Here is a 25013-nt window from a genome sequence, read left to right on the forward strand (position 1 = left end):
CTGCTGAAAGGGTCCTGGAGCTGCCAGCGCCCCCGCTGGCAGCAAGCACACCCCCTTGTCTCTTGGGCACACCCTGACCAGCCAGGCTGTCCACTCGGCCTCTCTCTGCACTGCTCTGCCCAGCAGGTGACTGGCCCCACCTAGTCATCCCGGGTCCCAAATCTATCAGGTTGGGACAGTGGCTGTAAGGAAGAGCTTTGGAGCCCATGCCCTGGGTCTGTACCCACCGCCTCCACTTCCTAGCCCAGTAGGGCTGAGCCAGGTCCTTCACCTTCAGCTGCCTCAGTGTCCTAATCTGTAAAATGGGAATGGCGCGAATAGCATGGCCCTCACTGAGTTGTTATGAGAACCGAGGGAGGCCAATACGAAGCGCAGTCAGTGCCTGGCGGACGGCGGTCCTAACAGCTAAAACACACAGCCCCTGTCATGTTAACAGCACAGGACAGCGTGTGCCCTATACATGAAAGCAGACGCCTCGTGGAGTCAGGGAGGTGGGAGGGAGGCACCCCAGTGTTGGCTGCACCAGGGCGGGGCCTGGCCTAATGCATCTCTGGGCCATGACTGCAGCCCTGCCTGGGGCAGAAGGCTTTGGAGTCCCATCACATTTCTGGAAATGTTAGCGGCCATCTGGATTAAAATTACTAAATTATCACCCAGAAATAGTTCCTGGCTCCTGCTTTGAGTTGCTAGAGGTAGAAGGGGCCCCACAGAACATCTTTAAGGTGAGACGTGCTTGGTGGGGACCCTAGGCTTCTCAGGCCAGCCTGAGACAAAAGGAGAGAGAGAAAGAACCCCCTTCCATCCGCAGCCCCATCCAGCGAAGCTCTGGCTTGGTCTGTTAGTATAGTACCTCATTACAAACACAACCGCCGGTAAAAAGTTGAAAACAATTGAGCTAGTGCCTAACTTTAAAGATGGAGAAATTGAAGTAGCCCAGAGAGGGAAAATAATTGGCCCAAGGCCACACAGCGAACCCATGCTATCCCCGCACCTGCCTGGACCTTGCTGAACGATGCCCTCTCCCATCGCCCAGGAGCTGGGGGACCCCTTCACCCACACTGGGCTTGGATGCGTGCCCATCCCCTCTCTGCTCCCTCCCTCGGGGCCACCGTTCCACCCACTCGTAACTGTCTTAGCCACATCCCTCAGTACCTCTAATGAGCCAGTCTAGGGACAGACAGACCTGGGCGACATTTAATTATGCTTCTAATTGCTTCCCAGGAGGAAGATGAGTACAAGCCCAAATTTCTCCATCGATGCCTGGGGAGAAGGGCAGGGTTTCCAGGAACTCAGCCACCCTGGGGCCCGTGGTGGAAAGGAGAGCGTGAGAAGGGGCTTCGGGGGCAGAGGCAGCCCCGCCCATGGCAGAGGGGAAGCGGATGAGGGAGGAGCTGGACCAGTGGGGTGGCGGGGTCATGGGGTCCCACCCAGGACTGACATACCCCGCCTCACTTCCCAAAGTAATGACACTTCAAGATGACTGTGAATGTGGAAAGGGTTTCAAATCAGTAATGTTCTCACTTCACCACTGGGTGATTTCAGAGGTGGCGGCCATGTGGCCTTGGGAGCACATCTCGTCTATAAAATGGGGACACCAGAGTCTACCTCATGGGGCCATGAGGCTGAACTGAGACCACACCCCCTGTAAGCTGATTCTCCAGGTCAGATGGTAAAAGGGAGGAGAGGAGGGAGGGCGGGCCCTTTCCTGGCCCGCAGCGCCCACCGCCGTGTAGTCCAGGTGGCCACAGCTCCCACAGTGGGGAGGTCAGGCACCTTCCAAGTTTTAATAACAGCTTTGCAGGCACCACTGCGGTGACTGTGCCTGCAGCCCAGCCCTCCAATCCCAGCAGGATTCCCAATTAGCAGATGCGGAGAATGAAACACAAAACAGCTAAGTGACTAAGTGCCCGAGGGTCCCCAACTGGTAAGTGGCAGTCAATCCCAGAGCCCCCAAGGGCCTGCCCAGACAGATGGGCATATGAGGCCTCGTCCTTCCAGAGGCTGGAGAGGAGGGACAGGACCCATGAGAAGCCATCTGGGGCCCCTGAGACTGTACCTTGGGGGCTTGGGGAGCCCCAGGACCCGCAATCCACACCCTCACCCCTGCCCAACCCTGTCATGTCCTAAAATGACACCCCCCAACCCAGAAGCAGAGATAGACACCAGCTGTGCTGTAGGGCTTTTTTTTTTTTTTAATGTTTCCTTGCTGTTTTAACATTTTCATGGAAAAAATATACAGTTTAGAATCTGGAACTGACCACTGTCTGGATGGGTTTCAAGGGCAGCTGGTGGGGGCTGTAACCCTTCGATTCCTCCCCCAGCGAGGGAGCTATGCTACTGGAGCACCAATGGGGCACTCGAACCAGGAACTAAGCTAGTGTCTCAGTCAGGATCTGGTTAAAAAAAAAAAAACGGGGAGGCTAAAGCAGCTACACCCCCAGGCCCTGACCGGGTCCTGTGGCACTTCTGTCTGTCCCCTTCCCTCCACTGGCTACAAGGGGACAGGAGGCCGGTTCCTAGGACAGAAAAACAATCCATTAACCCTGGCAGCGTTATGAGGACGCAGAGAGAAATCTGAATTTCACAAGGAACACGAATCATTTGTTAGCATAAGTATGTCCCAAATAGGGCACGGGGCATACTTACACTTAAAAATTTTAGCCTCTGCAGGTCTGAGATCCTCATTTAACTCCGCATTCTGTTGTTTTGTTTTGTTGCTAATGCTGTCCCCTCAGGGCCATTGACTCAGAAGTGGGGAAGGGGGCGCAGCTGGCAGAGGCCGGAGGAAGGAAGAGGAAGTAGTCAGTCCCGGGGTGGGGGAGGGTGGGGAACAACCCAGTCAAAAGAGAGCTCTTATCTCCCTATGGGAATGACTTTTTTTTTTTTAAATCATTTTCCAGAAATTTTCTACTCTGGCTGCCTTCCGTCGTTAACAGCTATGGGGTTGGGGGCGAGGACATATACGCACAGACACCCCCCCCATGTAGTTCTAAGTAAAGTCTGGAAGCGCTTAGTATAAAGGTTTTCTAAAAGGTTTTCCTTCTGGCGGCGGGTCTGCTAACACCGTTCCTGATAGTGTTCTAGAAGGATTTAAACAGAACAAGAACAAACCAACCCACAGAGACCGCGCAAGGGCCGCAGCCTGCTTCCTAGTGTCATCCTGGAAGGGCCCCTTCTTGAACATTCAAGAATCCCAGGGGCCTTCCTTCCATTCTGCATCCTGTTCCCTTCCCCCGGGGAGGGGTCACGTTCAGTGTACACAGTCCGTCCGGCTTTCCTCCAAGGGGCTCCCCATGTGGCGCCAGGGAGGGAGGAGGGAGGGGCCAGGACTGGTGACCTGTCACATGCATTGACCGCGGCAGGCCCCACACAACAGAAATGCCAGGAGAAAAGAGTTAAATGTCCGTAGCCCCTGGCTTCCCCGCTACTGCTGCACACGGCAGGAACTCAGGGTGACATCTGGCGTCCACTTGAGGCCAGGGTGGAGGAAAGGGAGGCCGAGAGAGGAAAGCTGGTTCCTGCTGTGAGAACACAGCCCCATCCTACAGAGCTCGGGCAGGGCAGGGTGTGCAAAGAAGTCAGGCACCCAAGCCAGCTCCCCGAGTCACTCTCCGTGGGCCCCCAGGCTGGGCCAACGCCACTCAATGAGGTCCAGGGTCTGTGGCCCCAAGCCAGGCTCTTGGCTGCCCTAGTGTGGCTGGGGGCAGGGAGGAGATGAAGCCAAGAGCGTGGAGCCCCCACTTCCAGCCCACCTCACACCCGGATCTCATCCTCCTCCTCCTCGTCCATGAAGGAGAACTCGGTGTCGGGCTGCCTGGGGAGAGTGGCCCGGGCCCTGTCTGGCCCCCGGAAGGCAGGGCTGCGCTCCTCCAGGACACCCGAGGTGCAGCTGGACAGGGAGCTGCTGTCCCGCGTGGTGTGGCTGCCCAAGCTGCGGGCCGAGCCTGGGCTGGGGGCCGCCGCCGCCCACCCCTCATCCTGCAAGGTGCGAGAGGACAGCGGGGGCAAGTCTGAGCCCCCCTCGCCTTCCTGCCTCCCCAGGGGAGGGGCTGCCGCCACCAACAGGGGAGCCTGGGTGGGACTGCCTGCTGGGTCATCATCACCGTGGTAACCGCCATCCTCCTCCTCCTCTGGTTCCCACTCCTCCTTGTCCATGATGCTGAGGACATCGCCCAGCATGGAGGGCCCCAGGTCGATGTGGAAGGACATGATGGACTCAGCGTGCTTCAGCCCGAAGCCGGCCTTGGGCATGATGGGCAGATCCGTCAGGTCCCCAAAGGCCTGCTCGTCAAGGAGGGGGTCGGGGGAGTGGGGGGCGGCTGCCCCGTTTCGCCGGGGCAAGGCCTCCTCCACGCCCACCTCCTCGGGGCCGCCCTCCCCGGCACTCCCCTTCTTCACGGGGCTGGACGACAGGCTCTTGGGCAGCTTGCTGGAGCCCTTCTCCGTGGCCTCCTTCTCATTCAGCTGGGGCAGGGACATGGCGTTCTTGACGAAGAGGGCTGAGTCCCGCAGGGAGCCCAGCATGTCCCTCTGCTCTCGGTCCCCTCTGGTCACCGACTGTGACCGCTTGCTGCCCCTGAACTTCCGCGACAGGAGGCTGCGTTTGGAGGACGAGGAGGAGGCCGGCTCGTCCATGGACTCACCGTCCAGCTCACCAGCCTTGCTGTTGAGAAAGGAGGTGTCCCCAAAGGCGTCCCCCGCCCGGCCCACGTGCATGGTGTGGCGGAAGTCGCCCAGCGGGGCACTGATCATCTCGGCCGTGAGGTCCACCCGGGAGCGGCGCTTGGAGTGCACTGAGCTGGACACCAGCTGCTTGAGGATCGGCATCTTGCCGGAGGGGAGGGGAGGGGGGCCCTCCCGAGGCAGCAGGCGGATCTGGGGTCAGATCTGAAGTCCGGCGGGTGGAGAGGGTGATAAGGAGAAGATCATAGGGCTGCAAGAAGAGAACAGTAGGTAAAGGGTTAACCTGGCACAAAAGCCCACCTGCTCTCCTACCAAAATGAAATGCTATGAAATAAGCCAGCAGTCGATTTCCTAACCCTGCCTATTTCCTCACGCACAGGCTTCCGGGTTAGGGGAGTGCCCTCTGCAGTTCAGGTAGCCGCAGACGTGCTTTCCCTGAGACTTGAGAGAGAAAGAACTTCTTTCTTCTACAGGACAATGTCTCCTCACCCGGCACCGCCTTCCCTCCCCAAACCAGGACACTGCTAAGGGACCGCGGCCACACTGAAATCGAAAGATGTGGAGGTGTGCAGCAGACTAGGGAGAGACTTGACTCCCGTGACCAACCAATCTGGAGACATGCTGTAAGTTCTTCCTGCTGTCTGACCTCAATCCCTGTGAAGTTCGTGGACACCTCAAGCTGAGTCACAGTCCTCAGAGGAGGGGAGGACAGGACAGGCCCCAGGGAGACGCAGCCTGGCACCTCCAAGGCCATGGGCGGCCCCACTCACTCTCTGAATCAGAATTAGGGTGGGGCTGCTGGGACCCATAGAACCAGCTCCCCAGCCTTCCAGTCCTTGCCAGGTGTCCCAAAAGTGAGGTTCCCGCCTGCAACAACTCCCCCGTGGGGCCCCAAGCTCTTTGCCAAGGATCCATGCCCCCCACCTCTCAGAGACTAAGATTGGGAAACTCCCCATTTTCTTAGTCACTAGCAATGCAGGGAGGCAGGGACTAGTCCCTAGATGGCCGGGGCCCCCCTGGAAACTGCAGACCCCCGGGTGATTAACCTGAACCAAAGAACATCAGAGGGGAGCCCCAGGAGAGCTCTGAAAGCTTGAAGTAGACCACCCATGCGGCTCCTGGGAAGGGCCAAATTGAAGTCCAGCGTGGAAGCCAAACCAGCCCCTTTCCCTTAGGAGGACCTGCCCCAGATGCTAAACCCAGCAGCGCAGGGCAGAGCAGGGTGGGGAGAGGTGGGTGAGGGGTGGTGCTGGGCCACCAGTCCTGCTAAGAGCACAGCTCTCAATGGCCCCCTCATTCCAGACCCACACTTCCTGTTGCAAAGCTCAACTCATCATGCCCCACGAGGTTTCTTCCACACCCCCATCCTGCCCCAAGCTAGGCCACCACATCCCACCTGGCCCTGCTTTCCTTTCCCCTTCAACCACCCTTCACCTTTTAACTAAAACAAAACATGCCCAGGGCTCCCCAGAGCAGACCCCCGATCCAGCTATCGGTCCCTGCCTCCCTCCTCGCCGCTCTCCCAAGCTCACAGTCTGCCCCGGCCCTGAGCTTGTCTCCCGGACTGGACACACACAGGTCCCTGCTGGAATGCCTGTCACCTGGCTCACCTAGCATCCTCCAGGGCCCAGCTGAGATGCCCTTTCTCCCGGGAAACCTTCTCCAGCCCGGGGGAGTCCTCCTGGCCACCTCTCCCCTGACCCCCAGCACTTTGGATGCCCTGCTCCTGGCAGGCACTGGCTACATTGTTCTATCGCTGCGGCTGGACTGTAATCTTCCCACTGGACTGTGAGCTTCCAGAGGGTTCCAACGGGGCTGTTCACCACCAAATCCCATCTGGCAGTACGTGGTGCAGTCGGTCCTCAAACACCTCCCTCCTGCTCCCACCCTGACCCCCAACCCTAGCCCAGACCCTGGGTGGCTCCCTTTCTGCCTTCCCAAGCCCAGTGACAGCGCCGTCATCACTTCAGCCTGCAGCCAGACTCCAGGGCTCCCAGCCTGACCTCCTGTGCCCTCTAACCCCCTCCCCACGCTCTTCTTCCTTGTTTCTTGTCCAGATGCTGACGCCCAGTCTGATGGTTCCCCCAGCACGTGCTCCCCCCACCCCCAGACAGTCATACGGCCAGTCACTCCGGCAAACAAAGTTCTCTGGGGCGGGCGGCGGGAGCCAGGCACCGGGGGTGGCCCGGGCTGGGCTGAGTCAGGTGAGGACTGCCCTGGAAGTCCTGGAGATGACCCATCACGGTCACTCGGCTCCCCCTCCTCACTCTCCTCCTTCTCCCCACCGAACTCTTTGGAAAGTTCGCCTCCCCTACCCCTGACCTGGCCCCTCAGTCCTGCCCACACCCAGGATCTAACCTCCAAATAATCAGACATGGAACAGCTAGACTAGCACCTGGCAAACATTTTCCATAAAGGTCCAGACAGCAAAGATTTTCAGCTTCACGGCTGCTATGGTCTTGGTCACAGCTACTCAACTGTCTGAGCAGTAATAGGAAAGCAGAAGACTGTATGTAAACAAATGGGTGTAGCTGTGTCCCAATAAAACTTTATTTATAAAAACAAGTGGTGGGCCGCATTCGGGCTGACCCCTAAAGTAGACACAGGAAAACTACTGGCCTCAGTGTCATCCTCTCAACACTGCTCAGGAGAAAGTCACCGTATGTGACCCTCTGGGCCAGCCACAGGCTCCCAGGCCAAACTCTGGGGGAAACTCTCTTCGGCTAAACAAGAGAAAAGGAGGATGGAGTCGGCCTCAGACATGTTTGGCACTGAAAGAAGTCAAACCAGGTTTCTAAGGAACTCTTGGAACTGAAGGAACCCTCGGGCTTCCACTGCCACCAGGGCAGTGAGGTAAGAACAGAAAGAAAGGGTCCACGTTCTCAACCTGCCTGCAACTCGGCTTGCAGCTCTGCTCACAGAATCCTGGGATCTCGAAGAGCTGGTAGGGAAGGGACACCCAGTGCAACTCTTTCATTTTCCAGATGAGAAAACAGGTTTCCGGAAGCAAAGTCTTTTCCAGATTTATGTGCCAAAGGGCAGAGCGGGGCTCGAAGCCGGTCTCCTGGTCCAGTGCTCTTTCTGCTCCACGCCAGGCTGCGCTCTGGCCTCTGGTGGGTGGCCTCTCTGGTCAGTTACCAATCACACCCCCCCACCACCTCCTGGCTGGAAGGGTCTAGAGAGAGGAGACGCCTGGGTGCTGCCTCAGGAAGGTCCTTGTGTTACCTGACACGGCTGGCACCTTGAGCCAGACCGTTCTGCGTTGTGGGGGCTGTCCTGCACGGTGTCAGATGTTGGATGGCACCCCTGGCCCCTGCCTCCTAGATGCCAGTAGCATCCCCCTCCCCAGGTGTGACAGCCAGCGTCTCCAGATATCCCACATGTCCCCCCGGGGGCAAACCTGCCCCGGGCTGGGAACCCTTGCCCTGGAGCGACAACACACATGGGACAATGAGACACGTATTGTTCCCCGGGTAAACAAAAACCAAAGAAACAAAAAAGAAAAATGAAAAAAAGAAAAGAGAAGAAAGGAAAAAGGGAAGGAGAGGGGCCATAAAGGACCAGAACTGTGGGACCAGTGACATGGGCCTCTGGAGTTGCATAAGGGTTTCAGAGTAACGGCAGGAATCCCCAGACCCAGTGAGCAACGTCAGGCGCTGTGGTTTCCCCGATCTTAAGTGCTCGTCAGAGAGAAGAGAAAGGAAAACCACAGGCCGGCTGCCCAGGACTGAGCAGAGATGGTGCAGAAGCCTGTGGCCACCCGACAGACCAGGTATCCTGGCCGTCACGGCTACAGCACAGGAGGGCCCCCCCCATCCCATTAACCCCGCTTCTAGCTCATTTTCAAAGGTAAGACCAGAGACCAGGATAAGAGGGGCCCGCAGGAAAGTCCCTAGGCCAGCCCCAAGTTCGCCAGGACCCCGCACAGCCCCACACCCCAGGAAGGTGGGGCAGGTCTGGCCAGTGCTACCTGCCATCTGTGGTCTCACTCCCTGGGGGCAGGCTTTGTGGCCTGTGAAAAACCAAACCATCTTCAACATCCAGCATGAAAAAGTCCCGAGTCCTGAGAGTTGGGACCCAGACAGAGTCACCTGCTGGTCCCTGGTCCCGCTGCCCAGCAAGGAAAGGTTGCAGGACCCAGCAGTCCTGGGTCGGGGGATGAGGGGGTGGGGGTGGGGCGAGGTCTGGGCCCCCGGGGCCCTCCCAACAGCTGGAGCTCAGATGGGCAGGCCAGGCTCAGGGCTGGCAGGAGTTCACTCACTGGGTGGTTTGAAGTCCTTGGTTTTATGGCCCCTTAGTGACACCATCACCCTAAGCTTTGAACAGAAAGCGACTTGGGGGTGAGGAGATAGAATTCTGAATATAAGTCCAAGCAGGTGGCCTGGACCTGTCCTGGGGGCAGCTTGGGAGGCCTGAGTGCCTGCCCGGAAGGGGACTGTGCCAAAGGGGCTGTGGCTTTGGGAGGGGGTGTTGCTAAGCACAATGACTCAGCTCCAAGGAAGTGGCTAAAATAGGCTGCTGGCCAGACGACAGGGCAGCCACTCCCCTCCCCCTGCCCTGGGTGGGCAACCCCACTCCAGAAGCTACATCCCACTTTCCTGGCAGAGTGAAGGAAGTTGGAGCAGCAACTGGCATCTCTCCCGGACTCCCCTGCCGCTGGTGGAATCAGTTCCCTCTGCCCTTGGCCCACTGACCACACAACATTCCTCTAAGGCAGGGGCAACTAGCCCTCCCCGGAAAGGCCAGGCGCCTGGTTGGATGGACACTACCACACCCTCAGCCCAGCTCTGTTCCTGGGACAAGAAAGGACAGCCCTGGCAGGGACCCCTCCCTCATTCCACGTGCTGCCGTACAGAGCACGGCCCTCCCACATCAGCCAGCCCAACGGCTCTGAGACAGACCTGTGACCTCCTGGGGCAGCCAGACCATCCTCCCGCTTTGCAGCTGACCTGTAAGCTCACCCCAGTACACAGAGCGCACACGCTTCATCGCCCACTGCCCCTGGGCAGCCACTCCCCCATCACCTCCCCTCCTAACCACCCACCTGACTCCAGCTCTGAGCAATGTGGCCAGACAGAAGGGGGCATTCGACCCCAGATGACTTCAGCTGTGGCTTGGACTGGGTACAAGAGACTTTGTTCATTTACTCACTCATTCATTCATTGGCTTACTACACACCCACCAATTTCCCACAACTCTTCTAGGCCCTGGAGACAGAGCAGTGAAAATAACAGTGTGGAAAGCCCTGCCTTCCCAGGGCGCACTTGTAGTACAGGTGTGGGTGGGTGGGGAACAGGGCGGTAAACATGCAAATAGAACAGTGTCTCGCAGTCCTCAGTGTCAAGAGGGAAATGGGGGGAGCGGTGCGAGTGAGTGTGGGAGTTATGGGCCTGAGGGAGGCCCCCCTGAGGAAGAGGCAGCTGAGAACTGAATAATGAGAAGGAACTAGGCATGCCAAGAACATTCTAGCAGCTGGAATAGCACATGCAAAGGCCCTGAGGTAGGAACAAGCTTGTGTTTGAGGAACAAAATGAAAGCCAGGGGCCAGGTCCTCCCAGGAAGACTAGGTGGGAATTTGAATGGTGTTCTAGGTGCCAAAAGGGGACTTTCTAAGCAGGAAGTCATCCAATCTGTGTGTTTGGAGGTTCCTGTGGCGGCTGGATTGGAGGCATGGAGAAAGGAAAGCAAGAATTCAGAGCAAAGAGGAGGGGGGCCAGGATGAGGGTGTGGTTAAGGAGGTGGACAGAGCGGGGCACATTTGGGGCAGGGTTTGGAGGTAGAGACACCAGGAGCTGCTGAGGGCCCAGATGGGGTAGAGGGAGGGCAGAATTGAAGGGGAACCGGGCCTTCGAGGAGCCACCTCGAGCCCAGGCGTCCTTTTCCGGGGGTGGGTCTCACCTGGCAGGCCAGGGATGCAACCAGCAACCTGCCACCAGGAAGAACTTGACTTTGCCCAAACAGGGGAAGCCTTCTGCTACACAACATTAGTCAGCTGGAGCCACATGCTGGAGGGGATCATGCAAGGAACGCCGTGTAACATGGGCCACGACGCCGTAAGAGGTGAGGGGCTCCGGCTTCTGTGGCCAGAGAAAGACCCAGCACTTTCTGGAATGCTCACCAGCCTCATCCTGCGAAGATAAGAAGCCCCAGTGAAGGCAGAAGGCTGTTTTACCCCAATAGCTGGGGGGCAGCACAGGGAGCACATGAGGACTGTGGGTGTTCTGGGACAGAGCTACACAGAACAGAAGGAACTTTAGAGGGGGCTGCGTGGTCATCTTAGCTGACTTTGGTGCATTCGCAATCTTAGCTCCTTCACAAATACTGCCAGAAGCCCTCTCTGTATTTGAAAGTGTGCTGTTTGCACCAGGACATTAAGAACCCCTGTCTTCAAATGATCTGAGCCCGAAGAGCCGCAATTAAATTAAAAATAAAAAATAAGAAGAGCCCAGGATGGGGACATGAAATATCATGATGCTGACTCCTGTACCACTGGTGGATCTGTGTCAAACATGGCCTTAAAATACGTGGGCGTGGAGCAACCCAGCAACCATACCCACAGAGATGGAGAGACTAAATTAAGAGACTTGCCCTAGGTCATGGATTGAAGCCAGGGCTTTATTCCCACACCAGGGCTCCAGCCACTGAAACAACCATGCGCGACCCAAAGTGTGGGGGCCTTAGCGCACCCAAACCGGGAGCATGTGATTCACTCGTGTGCGTGTATACACATCCACATGTGTATATTTTTTATAGGTTACATATGTGGCTGTTGTCAATTCATGAATCGATGAATTAGCTCTAGTTTTCCTTCTTTTGAAAAAAAAAAGAAAGTCAATATACTATATGGGAGTTCTGGTGTTTTCCTCCCACATCCCGGTGATTTCTCTTGCACACCCCTGGGGGCGCTATAATTCAGCGCCCAGTGTCACATGACTCCCACTGAGGCATCCATGGCGCCTGCAATTTTAGAGATTCCAAGACTGAGCGACGGGGGACATCCCAGAGATTATCCAACCTGGTGGCCTTGATTGGGTTATGGGGGCGGAAAGAAGTACTTGCCCAAGGCCGTGGAGCTGGTGAGGGACCCAGGTGGTGGCAGTGGTGCCCAGGTCTATCTCCCTACCTCTAAAGGCCCTTCCCAGATAACAGGATGGATGACTCACTGCCAGGCGCCGGGCCACACCCTCTCGTGTCTGTTACCATCTTGCCCCCCTCGAGCTGGGGAAGGAAGAACTTCCCTCCCACCGAACAGCAGGTACTAGGTGCCACCAGGCAGGGAGGGAGGTACAAAACCCTGGCCCAAGAGCAGCTCAGAGTCAAATCCCAGGACAGGGTGGGCACCTGCGGCAGGTTCTTTAATGGCTTTAAGTCATGCATGATTTAGGCATCGCAACAGTGGGAAACCTACCCTGTGGAATAATTTCAAAGCTGAAAAAGATCCCAAACACAGATATTCATCAAAGCGTTGTTCATAATAGCAAGAGACTGGAACCTACCTGATACCCAACAATAAGAAAATGGTTGAGAAAACCAGTCACTCAACAGATCATCCTGCAGGTGCAAAGAGCGCGTACCTACAACGTGGAAAACTTTTTCTAAATGGCATCAAACAGAAGGGAAGAAAAGGGCAGAACTTATACTTGTTTAGACACAGTGATCACAGACTACGCACACACACATGGGTGAATAAAGGCAGAAGGGCACACAGAGCAATGAATGAGTGATGTCAGGCTTGAGTGGAAAACAGCCTTCTTTCTTTTTTTCTTTTTTTTTTTTAAGTTTCCTTTAATGTGGTAGGACTGTTTTGATAACAATAATAATAAAAATCCCACAGCATCAAAGGCTTAAGGAAAAAATTTTAATTTCAAAACCAGCTTAGAACGATCAAGTTCTCCGAGTCCAGCAGCTGCCGCCGGGGGCAGGGGCGGGGGGAGAGTGGGGCTCAGGCCACAGGTTCTCATATCCCAGAATCTCCTGTGAATGTCTGTTCTCTTCCTCTCTCTCCCGCTAAATCTGCATCTCCCCCAGCTGGACATGTTGATTATGACCTTGTTTTGTTTTTCAGTTGTCTGGGAGGACAAAGTGGGCCATCTATAAAAGCTGGTGGCAGGGGAAACAGGAGAGCTGAGGACTCTCCCAAAAGAACTCGCCCCCCAACAGCTGCTTCCTGATGCTTGAGCCCCCTCAACTGAGCAGATGAGAACAAACGACCCCCACCGTCGCCCTCACCCCCATCCCCGGAGACGGGCCAGTTTCCAGTGACACTGAAGCCCTAGGCTAGAGGCCAGACTCCCACATGGGTGACCCCACAGCCGGATCCTATCCAAGATGCCCTGGGCAGGTGAAGGTTCTGTTTCTGCTGCTTCCATAGTCCCAGCTCAGCTCTACTGATGACTACAAGAGAGCAGAGCAAACGAGAAGGGGCGGGACACAGGGACAGCGCCCCACCCCGCCCAGTGCTCCAGCAACTGGCAGACCACCAAGCCGTGTGCAGAAATAGCAGTGCTGTCAGCAGTTCCCATTTATTGGGTGCCTGCCTCATGTAGGCATCGTGCTGCGACATCATTAATTTATGCCCCGAACCCTGCAAGGAGGGTGTCACGATTGGCCCCATTTTCCAGAAAAGAGAAACTGAGGCTCAGATGGAATGAATGCCCTTGCTCACTCTCCTAACTACGAAATGGTGGTCTGAACCCTTTCTAGCAGACCTTGGAGGTGGGATGGGAATAGGGAGGCTATTTATCCAAGAACGACCCTGGGAACAAGACTGACTCCCCATCAGAGATCTGCTCCCGGGGATGATTCATTCGGGCTCCTTCTTACTCAAGATCGCATCCTGCTTCCTGCTCTGAGGACCCTCCCAATGTTCTGACTCCCTGGGAGATGAGAGGCGGGGAGGACCACCCAGTTCAGAAGCCGGGGCTCCCCCAGCATATTTAACAGTGGACCCAGCACAAATGTTTCCCAATCTCCATCTTGTTGTTTCCTGGTGGTTCCAGTTGCCAAGAAGGAAGACCAGAACCTTGACCCAATCTCTCCCCCAAAGATTGGCTGTGTGCTTGCTCCAACTTCCCGGCCTGCCGGCCCATCAAGACTCTGGGCTCATTGGCCCAAGGGTACCACTGCCCAGCCACACTTGGACACATCCCATTTCCTGGAGACAAGCATCCTCTGACTGATAGCTTCTTCCTGGAAGGAAGGGAAAGTGGCAAAGCCCCAGTTTCACTACATGCCTTCCACAGCGGCAAGCAGCCACTCTGCACTCCCCAGGCGTTCCTGCTTCGGGGCAGGGAGAGAGCAGTATTACTGAGGAGGGCGATGAACCCACCCCAGGTAATCAGGACGCGAGGCTCTTTTCAGAGCGGGGCTCACAGGGTGAACGACGTGTAGTCCACACCAGAACTCACTGACTTCCACTTTCTGCTGCCTCTCTAGGGGTTATTAAGTAATTTATGCCTGCACTGTCCAATATGGCAGTCACCATGCTACGGAGCATGAAATGGGGACTCGAGACGCAAGGCTTGAAATGTCCAAATCGACATGTGTTAGAGGATACAACATCCACAGGACTTCAAAGCCTCAGGATAACAAAAGAATGCAAAACAGCTCATTTTTTATATTGATTACATATTAGAATGATAATATTTGGAATATAGTGGGTTCAATAAAGTGTTCACGTCACCTCTTTTTTACTTTTTATAATCTATCTATTAAAACTGTAAATTACGTAAGGGACGTGCATGCTACTTCTGTGGGATAGTGCTGATTTAGACATTTTCGTTCTTTTTTACACAAGCAGCATTTTTCATTGTAGATGGATAAAGCCAACCATTGTTCATGTTCGAGTGAAAAAAGTTACATGTTAATAAATAGCGCTACATCATCTTAGATTAACTCCTAATATCCTAAACTTCACATCCAGCGGGCCACTGATGGATGCTAACTTGTTTCAGTTTCGTTCAAACGCTGTCACAAATAACCTTCCAGCTAAGTCTGCACAAGTCCTTATTTCCGGAGGATACAAACTTCTAAGTGAGTCAAATTACTTCTGTTTCTTATGGTTAACTTGTTCTCCAGATGGTTTTGGCAAGTTACAGCCTCACCAAGGGCGATGACAGTGTCCAGCATCAGGCCTTACTGTTTCTTTAGCTGAGCTGAAACCAACAAAAACACAGTCACCACCGCCGCCGCCCTCACAAACTTCTAATTTGCTTTTCTCTGATTACTTCAGAGGGTGAGCATTTAAAAAGCACTGTTGGCACGTGTATCCTTTCTTTTGTGAATTGCTTGTTGAAGCCTTTTGTCCATTTTTGGGGCGGGGGGGAAGGGGCTTCGCCTTTTTCAATGGGTTTTATGACTTTCAATATTAAAGCTATTAAGATTTTGACTGTATTTTGCAAATATTTCCACAAATATATCAAAAGCCCATTTACAATGTGGTAATTTTGTTTTTTTCCATAGAGTGCTTATTAATTTTCACAAGGTCAAATCTATTTTATGATTTCAAGCTTTTACACTAATGAAGCAAAGACAGTCCCCATTCCCACGTTTTATGACACTATCCACTTCTTTAAACTACCAGGTAAAATGATAAATAAAAAACACTCATGGCAAAGAATACTAAAAAGAAATTCACTAAAGATGTGTGTGGCTTATAAAATTGTGGGTCATTCAAAATAGATAATAAATTAAAATATAACAATAATTAGTTACTGATTTCGTATAAAATTGTCATAAAATATGAGTAAAGAAATCAAATGCTACCTTCATCAGATATTAAATTCTTTACATATAGATTCCACCCACCCACGGATCTATCTCCAGGCTTCCTTTTCTGCTCACTGGCCTTGGTTCATCCCTAATCCAGGTAGGTGTACTCTGTCACTCTGTAAAATAGGTTCTGAGTATCCAGTTGGATAATATTCCTACTTTCACTTTTTTCTAAAATTTCCTTGGCTTTTCTAAAGCAGTTTGTCTTCCAGATGGACTTTAGAAACATTTCCTAAAGTTCCAAAAGAAATCCTGATGGAATTACATTGGAATTGAAAGCAAACAGTAAATTAATTGGGGAAGAACCGACGTTATCACAACACAATGTCTTTATATCCATTTATTCAAAACTTAATGGAGTTTGTGGTTTTTCTTCCTACAAGTCTTACACACATCTTGTCATGTTTATTCTGAGTTATTTTATGGTCTCCTGTTGGGAACGGATTTTGTACTCTGCCCTTCTGCACAGCTATATCTTCCAACTGGTTAGAGCCGGTACATGGAAAAGCTACAATTTTAAAATTTATTATCTATTTAATGGCAACCCTACTAAGCTTGTGCTGTCTTACACACCCTCAGCATCCATGAGATTAAGTCTCCTGGGCTTTGCAAGTAGACCAGCCCATCACCTGCAACTAATAGTAATTCTGCCTCCTCCATTCCTCAGCCTTATCTTGTTATACTTGCTACAATTGCCAACATAATGTTGAATACTATTACTGACAGTGAAGATCTCTGTTCCTGGCATTTACAGGGATGTTCCCAACCTAGGTCATCCAGTACAGTAGCCGCTAATCCCATCAGGCTGCCGAGTGCTTCAAATGTGGCTAGTGCCTCTAAGGAACTGAATTTTTAATTTTATTTCATTTTCATTATTTTGCATGGAAAACTGATGCTTGCTTCAGTTATTGGAAAACCTAAGTATGTTTAAAACACCTTGAGTGAATCTTTTTCAACTGTAAATTTTATGAAATCCAAATTATAAGTGTTTATGAATTTTAGCCAGATTGAGATATCCTGTAGGTATAAAATACACCCTGGATTTTGAAGGCCTTGTATCAAAAAAAAAAAAAAAAGTAAAATATCTCATTAACATTTTTTATGGGGGAGGGTATATAGCTCAGTGGTAGAGCACATGCTTAGCATGCATGAGGCCCTGGATTCAATCCCCAGTATCTCTATTAAAAAAAATAAATAAACCTAATCACCTCCCCCCTCCAAAAAAAGGAATGATAATAAATAAATAATTTAAATGAGTTTTAAAAAAGAAGGTATGATTTTTAAATATTTTTATGACTACATGGCAAAGTGACAGCATTTTGGATATACTGGCTTAAATATAACATATTAAAATCAGTTTCATGGGTCGGCAGTTTTTTAAGTGTGGCTGCTGCTAAACTGAAAGCTACGTGTACCTGACATCACATTCCTATTGACTGCACTGTTCCTGGGGTATTCCCATCAATCATGGTGCTCGCCATTGGATTCATACAGATATTCTCAATCATCTTAAGAGAATTTACACTTCTTACAGTTTTAGAAAAATGATACCAGTCACTCAGCCAGGCTGAGTTGTGGGAAAACATACTGTAGCTTGGATAATTTACCCCTTGATTGCTGGAAAAATATAGAAAAGGTCCAATCTAGCTTAAAGAGTGCAGAATGATACCCCACCCATGGACACAGGCAGATACGCCTTCCGCCTTCCCTGGATCAGGGCTCACGGGGGGGAGTCTGAGGAAGGGAACTAATATCATTAAGCTTTTACTTTGTACCAAGATAGCTGCTTTATTTTGATTAAACTGCCCCACTCCTTTTTGGAACAAGTAATAACACTGTCCTTGGCATTTGGAAAACCTCTTCACACGTACTCTTCCCACCAGTCCCAGGAGTTCTCATCAATGTCTCCATCTCGCAGATAAGAAAGCTGAGGCTTAAGGGTTCAGTGCATCACCTGAGTCACATAGCTGCTACGGACAGAGCTGTACGCGTCTGCCTGACCTGGGCTTTTTCTGAACCCTGCGCTTTTTCCACTTGACCCTAAGGCGTGTCAGGGGAGCTTTATAAGTATGGCACAGGACTCTGAGATCTGATGAAGGTTATGGATGTATGAACACCCACAGGATGCACAGTTTTGCAATAGAATTTCAGGTTAAAATACCCCTAGTCCAGGCTCCGCATCCCCCACCACTCCAGAAAAAGTAGAAATAAATCCTGGGAAATACAGACCCCGGGGCCCCTGTGGGAAGCCCATCCTGCTGGGGAGCTCTGCTCCTCCAGGGCTGGGGATGCGCCTCTCTCTCCACTCTGCTCCTCCATCTGTCTCTGCCTCCACCTCCCTCTTCATCCCGGAGGCCTGTGCTCCAGCAGGCGGGATGCCGTGAAGGCACGGTACAGGGAAGGAGAGGAGCCCCCTTCACTGCCCCGGCGACACACCAGCTCAGGAAGGGACAGGGGTGAGCCATGACCAGGGAGTGACAGGAAGCAACAGCTCCGGAGCCAAGACTCGAGGAGCCAGCAACTCAAGGGCATTCGGCAACTTTGCTCGTTTACAGGGCTCTTCCTAGAGGGGTGTGTGTGTGTGTGTGTGTCCCCGCCACCCAGCTCCCGCCACAGAGGGAAGAGCCTGGAGAGGAAAAGGGGTGCCTGCTAGGGGCCCCATGGCTCCTCCCTCCCACTGGGGCCTCCAAAGGAAGCGGCTGGGCTTGAAATCAGATCGCCCGACCTTGTTTGGTTTCACTTCACTTCTGAGAGCGGAGTGCTCAGCCAAGGGGTGGGGAGTCAGAGGACACCCCTGGGTCCCCAGAGGGAGCCAGGGCATCTGGTCTCACTCCAGAGCAGGCTGGTGAATCTTCCATCTTGGCCCTGCTGGATGGATGGTGCAGCAGGGGGGTGAAGAGCATGGACCCTGGAGCTGGACTCCCTGGTTCTGAGCCGGCTGGGCCGCACTGGGCAAGTAACTCGTGCCTCAGCTTCCCCATTAGCCTTCCCAGCGATGGATAATATTATGTACTTCCCAGCACTATTGTGAGGATTCAACAAGCTAACAGAGGTGAAGCCCTTCCACAATGATGTGTAAGGGGTGTTTGCCATGAAGATGACGCTGTAACGTGTTCTCTCTCAGCAACTGCAAGATGTCTACACCCTGAAAGGTGGGAGGAGAACTTCAGCATCCCGGTGACACTCTGGTCACTGTCACTCCCCAAGTTCATTATTAACCTGGGACACCCAACTTCCTTATCACCTGAGGACACCTAATCCACAAGACTCCAGGGCTGACCCCTTTCAAAGTCCTTGGTTGGGGGGGGGATGAACTATTGCTGGGGGGCAGGGTGTCCTCCTGGCTTCTGAAGTCCAGGTATGGACTGTAGTCCTGATCAGCAGTGGGGTCACACAGCCCTGAGACGAGGTCTCTTCCCTCATCTGCCTTCCCTTCTCCCTTCTTTGTGTTTCAACCTTTAATGATGCAGGAGGAGGAGTCTGGCTGGTCTCAGACAGGACTTCAGCTCTTTCTGATTTCAGTTCAATGTAGGTGGACGAGTTGGAGGTGGGAAAAGAGAAAGCCCTCCCCTTCCTCTCCTGGATGAAGGTTAGAGAACTTAGGAGTCTGGGGGACCTGGGATGCTACCAGCAAAATGTAATGCACAAAATCTCAACATGATCAATCCCCCCCCCCAAAATAGAGTCTAGTCCTTTGGACCTAACCTGATTCTCAGTAGAGGTGTCCACAAGTTATACTGCCAGCCCCAGGGAGGATCTTCTGTGCCCCCTCCAGCTCCCTACTCCCACGATTTGATTGAGCCTTAAACCTCAAGGGCAGCGGGTACACAGGGGCTCCTTCTGATGTGCCGGGGCCAAAGGCAATATTCTGAGGAATGGAGAAGAGTTGCACAGAGTGGAAATCTGAGTGTGGAGAGGAAGGAGTGGCACGGAACAGACGCCGGAACGCAGAGCCTGGCTTCACTGTTACACTGGGGAGATCTGAAGCTGGGATCTGTGGACCAAATTCACTTACCCTCAGAACTGTACAGACACAGGGATAAGGAGAGCCCAGAGACGCTCCCAGGGAGGCTGGAGGCAGCCCTGCTGATATCAGCCGTCACCCCGATGGTCAGAGCAGAAGATGGTGGTCCGAGCGGCCCTGGCTGAGCAAGGGGTGCTGTCCCCAAATACAGCCCCAGAGATCTTTCTGGCCCTGGCACTGTGGCTTTTCAGATGCCCTCAGCCCCTGGGATGAAAGAACGAGGTGGGGAATGCCTGTGGTTTCTTACAGGCTAGGCAAGAGGTGTAAGTGTTCATTCATGACGATATCCCAATGTGCCCTCTCCAGAAGGGAGACCATTTTGCAGCTGGGAGGCTGAGTGGAGACCGCCAGTGAGTGGCCCTGTATCTGGCAAAGGAGAGCTCTGGATGTCAGCGCTGCCACCCTGGCCTGGAGCCCTGAGCTGCAAGCTGGCGGTGCCCGGGGGAGACTCATGTACATTACTGGAAAGAACCCAAGGCTCCTTGTATTTTAAGCAAGAGCTTCAGGGACACAGTGAGAGGGGATGTGGGATACCAGTGGCTAAATTCCCTTCACAACACCCTGCCAGCAAAGAGCCTTGTCCAGTCACGCCCTCCCAGCACGACCACCTTGTCCCCTGTCCAGAGCGGGCTGGTGCTGGTGGGGGTCCATCCTTGCGGAATGCCCCAGAGGTGCTGGCCAGAACTGGCCTTCAGGACACTCTGGTCAGCGGGATCCAGTGTTCGGTTCCTTTTCCCAAGGTTGAGAAAAAGCCTCCAGTCGTAGGTCAGGAGACCAAGGATCAGGTCAGCTCTCATAGCTTCCAGGGCGGGATTGCTCAACCCCTCTCCCTCTGCCTCCAAGCCTTATCTCTGGCATCAACCCAGATCCTGTTCCTCCAAGGGACAGACTCCTCCCACCCCCCACTGGGACAAGATCCTCTGGGCCTGCAGAACATCCTGCCACTAGAGGCTGGAGTCACTGCCCCCACAGCAGTTCTGGCCTCTGAGCCCTCTACTCCCACTTTCCAGACCAGGGGAGTGGGGGCAGGGCAGAGAGAGAGAGAGAGAGAGAGAGAGAGAGAGAGAGAGAGAGAGAGAGAGAGAGAGAGGCAGCCGATTTCAAACACTGTGCCTGCCACACCTGGGCACAGCCCGTCCTGGCCACAGAAATCAATCAACCACTCCAAAGGTGGAGGCGGTTAGACTCTCTGAACCAGAGCCAACCAGAGCCCTTCTGGGAAAGCTCCCGATTTGTAAGACCCCTCTCCTAGGTCAACATCTGCCCACCCCTTGCCCCAACACCACCTTGTAGACTCTTAATGTGCTCAGGGCTCCCTGGTCTCCAGTCCTAGGGCTGGACCGTCAGGTTCCACAAGGCAGCAGGACAGAAGGAAGCGGGGTGCGTCGGTAGATCACATTGGAATGAGCATCGGTGAGTGGGCGTGTGGAAGAGATACGAGGAAAATGGAAGAGGGGTCAAGAAAGAGGAAGGTAGAAATCCCAGAAAAACAGGAGGAGTACTCAAAGCAGAGACCTGAGCTGGGGGGGCGTCATGTGAGCTACAGGTCATCCAGGAACTCAGGTAGATGGCAAAGGGGCTGAGACCCCAAAACACCGCCTCTTGGGAGCAGAGTCATTTTATCACACTGGCCCCTTCCCAGTCCCTGAAGGGGTCACTGGGATCCATGGGAAGATCAGGAGAATCTGCTCGGATATCTCCCAAGGTTCACTGAACCCCCATCTGTGCGAAGGAGCAGCTGTCCTCACGGAGCGGAGGGGCAAAGTCCAAGTTCGGAGGAGAGAAACCGCACTAAGCAGTCACGTGAGCAGCTCACACAGGGGAGCTGAGGAAAGCTGGAACCCACACGGCACCCCCACACTCACACCGGGTCCTAGCCGCCCCCCAGGGATGAAGCCTCCCAAGTCAAGTGGGTGCCCCGTTACTGCTTTGGGAGCCCTGAGGCCACCTAGAGGCTGGGCTGGGCCCAGCCCGCGTGCAGCAAACTCCCCGTTTCTGGGGGAAATCCACAGCTCCGCTTTCCCCTTCCTTTGTGCCCTGTTCTTTGTTCTCTTAAAATTCAGTCCATCCTGCCGGTGGTCCCCTCCTCCACCCCGGCCTCAGAAAGGGGGCGGAGGGGGTGGGGAGTTATTAGAAGCCCAGACTGCGCAAAGAAGTTGCATTGCTGGAGGCCCTCCTGTAACCGGGCCCCTCATTGTTTACGCTGGCTGGATGGGGAAAGCTTTCTCTGGTCCGGATGGCCGCTGGGGGTAAGGATGAGGGAGGTTCCCCCTCGCGCACCCTAATCCCCCCAGAGGAGCAGGGGGCTTCACACAGCTCTGGGACCCCTTCCCGGTTCAACTGCTCAGATAGAGGAGCAAAGAATAGGCACCGTGGACGCAGCCAAGGGCCGTGGGAGCCGGTCAGATTGCAAGGGTTGACAAGAAAGGAAAAAGCATTGTATTTCCCCTCCATTCTCCCAGGGAGAAAAAGAAAACTTCCAAAGCTCAGGCTGCAGTGTCTCATCAGGAAACAAGGAATCTGGTTTGAGTTAGCAGAGAGCACCCCTCCCCCAGACACACACAGACACACACACACTCACATTCACACGCCCGGCTTGGGCTCAGTCCTCTCCCAGGAAGCCCGCCCAGCCTCAGCCCTCCAGCTCTCGCTCCGGATTCCCGCCCAGCTCTCCCGGCCGGCCGGCACTCACCCGCAGCGCCCCGACCCGCAGAGTGGCTCACTGGGGACGGACCCGGGGCAGGGGGCAGTTTTGTGTCCCGACTGGGGGCGCTCCAGGGAGGGGGCGGGGCTAGGGACGGCCGATCGAAGTTCCACCGCCCCAAGCGGGTGATTAAATCATTAACCAACCGCTCCCGGCTCGTGGCCAGGCCAGGAGCGCTTTGCCCAGGGCGCACCCCGCGCGCGGGCTCCGCGCGGGCTCCGCGCGTGGCCCCTTCCCGGGCTCGGAAGGAGCCGCCGGCTCGCCCGGGCCCCACCCCGCCGAGGGGCGCCTCGGCCTCTCCCCGCCGCGGCCTCCGGGTCTTCCGAGGAGGCGGGGGCGCGGGGCAGGTGCCTGGCGGGGAGGAAAGGGCTCGGGGGGAGGGGGGCGGAGAGTATTTGTTCCCTCGGCCATTCCCTTCCAGACAGCTCCTTGCCTCTCTTCTCCCCGGCCCGGTGACATTGGGTGGCGTGTGCTGCAGTGTGTGTACGAGCGCCGAGAGGGCGTGTACACGCCCCTGCCACTACGGGCGAATAATTCGGCTCTTATTCATGGAGAACTCTGTGCACACACGCCCCCCTCGGGGAGACCGCGGGTCGCGCGCCGCCGATTGTTGTACTCCTGCCCACGGCGACACACGCCCCAACCCCGGGCAAAGGGGTGGACCTCTCAAAGCCGGGTCTCCCCTCTCACCCCACCTTCAGCCCTACCCCCAGCAGTGCCCAGGGCCCAGCCAGCGAATCGCAGTCTGGGGAGAGGAAATCGGTGGGGAGCGAGGCTTCACCCGGCTCTCTGCCACCTCCTCCTCCCCGGCCCGCCCTGCTCGGACACAGGGTGCTTGGCCCCGGTCCCAGGAACCCGAGCCGCCCCGCACGCGCCCCAGCCCCAGCCCTGCCACCCGGGAGCGGGCGCAGGAGTCGGGGGCTGAGCCCTGCTTCCCGCCCCACTGCCCCAGTCGCGGCTTTTTCAATCCTTTGCCCCACAGGTTGGCTCGAGGCCCCCAAGCCAAGCCCACCCAGGCCCCTCAGGGCTCCGGTGCTGTCACGGCCAGAAGCTGATGCCCGTCGCCTACCTGGGTGCCCAGAGACGCGAGCGCCGGGCTGGAGCGGCTGCGCTCTCCCCTCCGTGGGCTCCGCGAAGCGCCGGGGCTGGCGGCCCATGTCAGCGCCAGCGTCCGTTTCCCTCTCACTCTCGGGCTTTCAGGGCCGGGAGCCGTTCGGACACTCCCCTTCCAGGCTCCTCCCGCACCCTCCCCCCCGCACCGCTCCGCGCTGATGTCACGGCGCCGCCGCAGCCAATGGCGCTTGGGAGCCTCGGCCCAGCCGCTCGGCCTCCTCGGTTCAAATCTGAAAGCCTGAAACTTGGGGATCTTGATGCGGGGCGGCTTGGGCCGAAAGGCCGGCTAGGACCAGGGTCGGTGGGGTCCCGGGGCGCCCCCGCCACGCTGCGCTCCGACCCAGATCCGCGCCCCTCTAAACTTGGGGCTCCCAAGGTCTGGAGCGCGACTAACCCCGGGGGCCTTGCACGAGGCCCTCCTAAGACTCTTCCCCGTCCCGAGCCGAAGCCAGTAACCCCGCCCTGGGGCGTTTCCGCTCCCTCCTCCCGGATCCAGTGCCTCGGGAGAGGGAAGCCCCCAGGGTCGACGCCGCCTGGGCCACAGATTCCATCCGAGACTCCTACTGGAAACGGGAGGGCGGGGAGGAGCCGGCCCCGAGGCCGGGCCCGGAGTGGGTGTAAGAAGGACGTGGGCAGGTGACCTGTCTTGGATGGTCCTGCTTTCCCACATCTGGGCCCCCTGCCTCCTGAGTATCAGCCAAGACTAAGTTCTGCTCCAAGTGAACCTCAAGGGTGATGCACTCCTGAGACCCCTTGTCTGAATCCTATGAGAATCTTTTTAGAGGAATAGCTTCGTCCATTTGTAAATGATCATTACTAATAAATGCCACAGGCGAGAGGGCACAGCACAAAATGAAAGTTCCCGAGCTGTTCGCAGCTCCCATGCCTGGGGTTTTAATTTTAAGGGAAAGGAGTGAGGGTGGCAGAGGCTCTAGACTCCCTCCCACTAATGTGACGTTTGATGGGACCTCTCAGTGGGTCCTTTTGGGCTGGTACCTTCCCAGACAGGGCTCCCAGGAATCGCTGACGTCCCAGGTCCCTTTCCACCTGAAATCAAAGCTGAAGTCTCACCTGTCCTCCCAAAACGTTCCAGATGCTCTGAGGCACCTCCCTCCCACCTTCTCTCTCCCCCCACTGTTAACTAATTATTTTGTCTTCAGGGCTGGCTGTTAGTAATTGGTTCTCTTTTTACAGGTGTCTGGGGTTTGGCCTTCCCAATTAGATAACCTATCAATTTAGCATACCTCCAGGACAAAGTCTTTGTCATTCTTCCACTCCTTATCCGAATCCTGTGCTTTGTATTTGAGTCCCCTTCCACAAACTTTGAACATTCATGAGGTTTGCTCTGGGGAAGAAGAAAAATAAAGCCCAGTCCTTGCCCTCAGGATGCCCTCAGTGGACACAGTCTGGTCCAGGAAAGAGCTCAGCAGTTGCTTCTGGACACTGGTCCCCACTGCAGTGCTAGCACCCTTGCAGTGAGTTTGGATCAAAAGAAGCTGCTAATGTTCCCTGATGTTTGGAATCCCAGTTCTGTGAATTTCAAGCGGCCTTTGCCTCCTAAGTGTCTGCTGAGGCTAAGTTCTGCTCCAACCTCTCACACTAGAGGCTGTCTATGCATAATCAGAGAATACTAACAAAATGGAAATCTTGAAGCTTGAATACCTACCTTGACATTCCTGGCAAGCTCTAAGCCCCTGATGTTGGAGAAGGATTTGAGGT

General features: G+C 54.8%; 1 protein-coding gene across 3 annotated transcripts; it reads right to left on the minus strand.

Moving 5' to 3' along the window:
- Positions 1-2169: 2169 nt before the first annotated feature.
- CDC42EP4 (CDC42 effector protein 4) lies at positions 2170-23489 on the minus strand. 3 transcript variants are annotated; one of them, XM_006199355.4, is made up of 2 exons: positions 23251-23489; positions 2170-4933 (listed from the first exon to the last, which is right to left on the minus strand). In XM_006199355.4, exon 2 carries the CDS (start codon positions 4825-4827, stop codon positions 3754-3756), a length of 1074 nt encoding a protein of 357 aa, XP_006199417.1. In that variant the 5' UTR covers positions 4828-4933; positions 23251-23489; the 3' UTR covers positions 2170-3753. The 3 variants fall into 3 exon arrangements, with proteins under 3 accessions (XP_006199417.1, XP_015090732.1, XP_072795619.1); XM_015235246.3 differs by lacking the exon at positions 23251-23489 and adding an exon at positions 22170-22313; XM_072939518.1 differs by lacking the exon at positions 23251-23489 and adding an exon at positions 9585-9671.
- Between the last annotated feature and the right edge of the window lie 1524 nt (positions 23490-25013).

This window comes from Vicugna pacos, chromosome 16, assembly GCF_048564905.1.
Source record: "Vicugna pacos chromosome 16, VicPac4, whole genome shotgun sequence".
NCBI lineage: Eukaryota > Metazoa > Chordata > Mammalia > Artiodactyla > Camelidae > Vicugna > Vicugna pacos.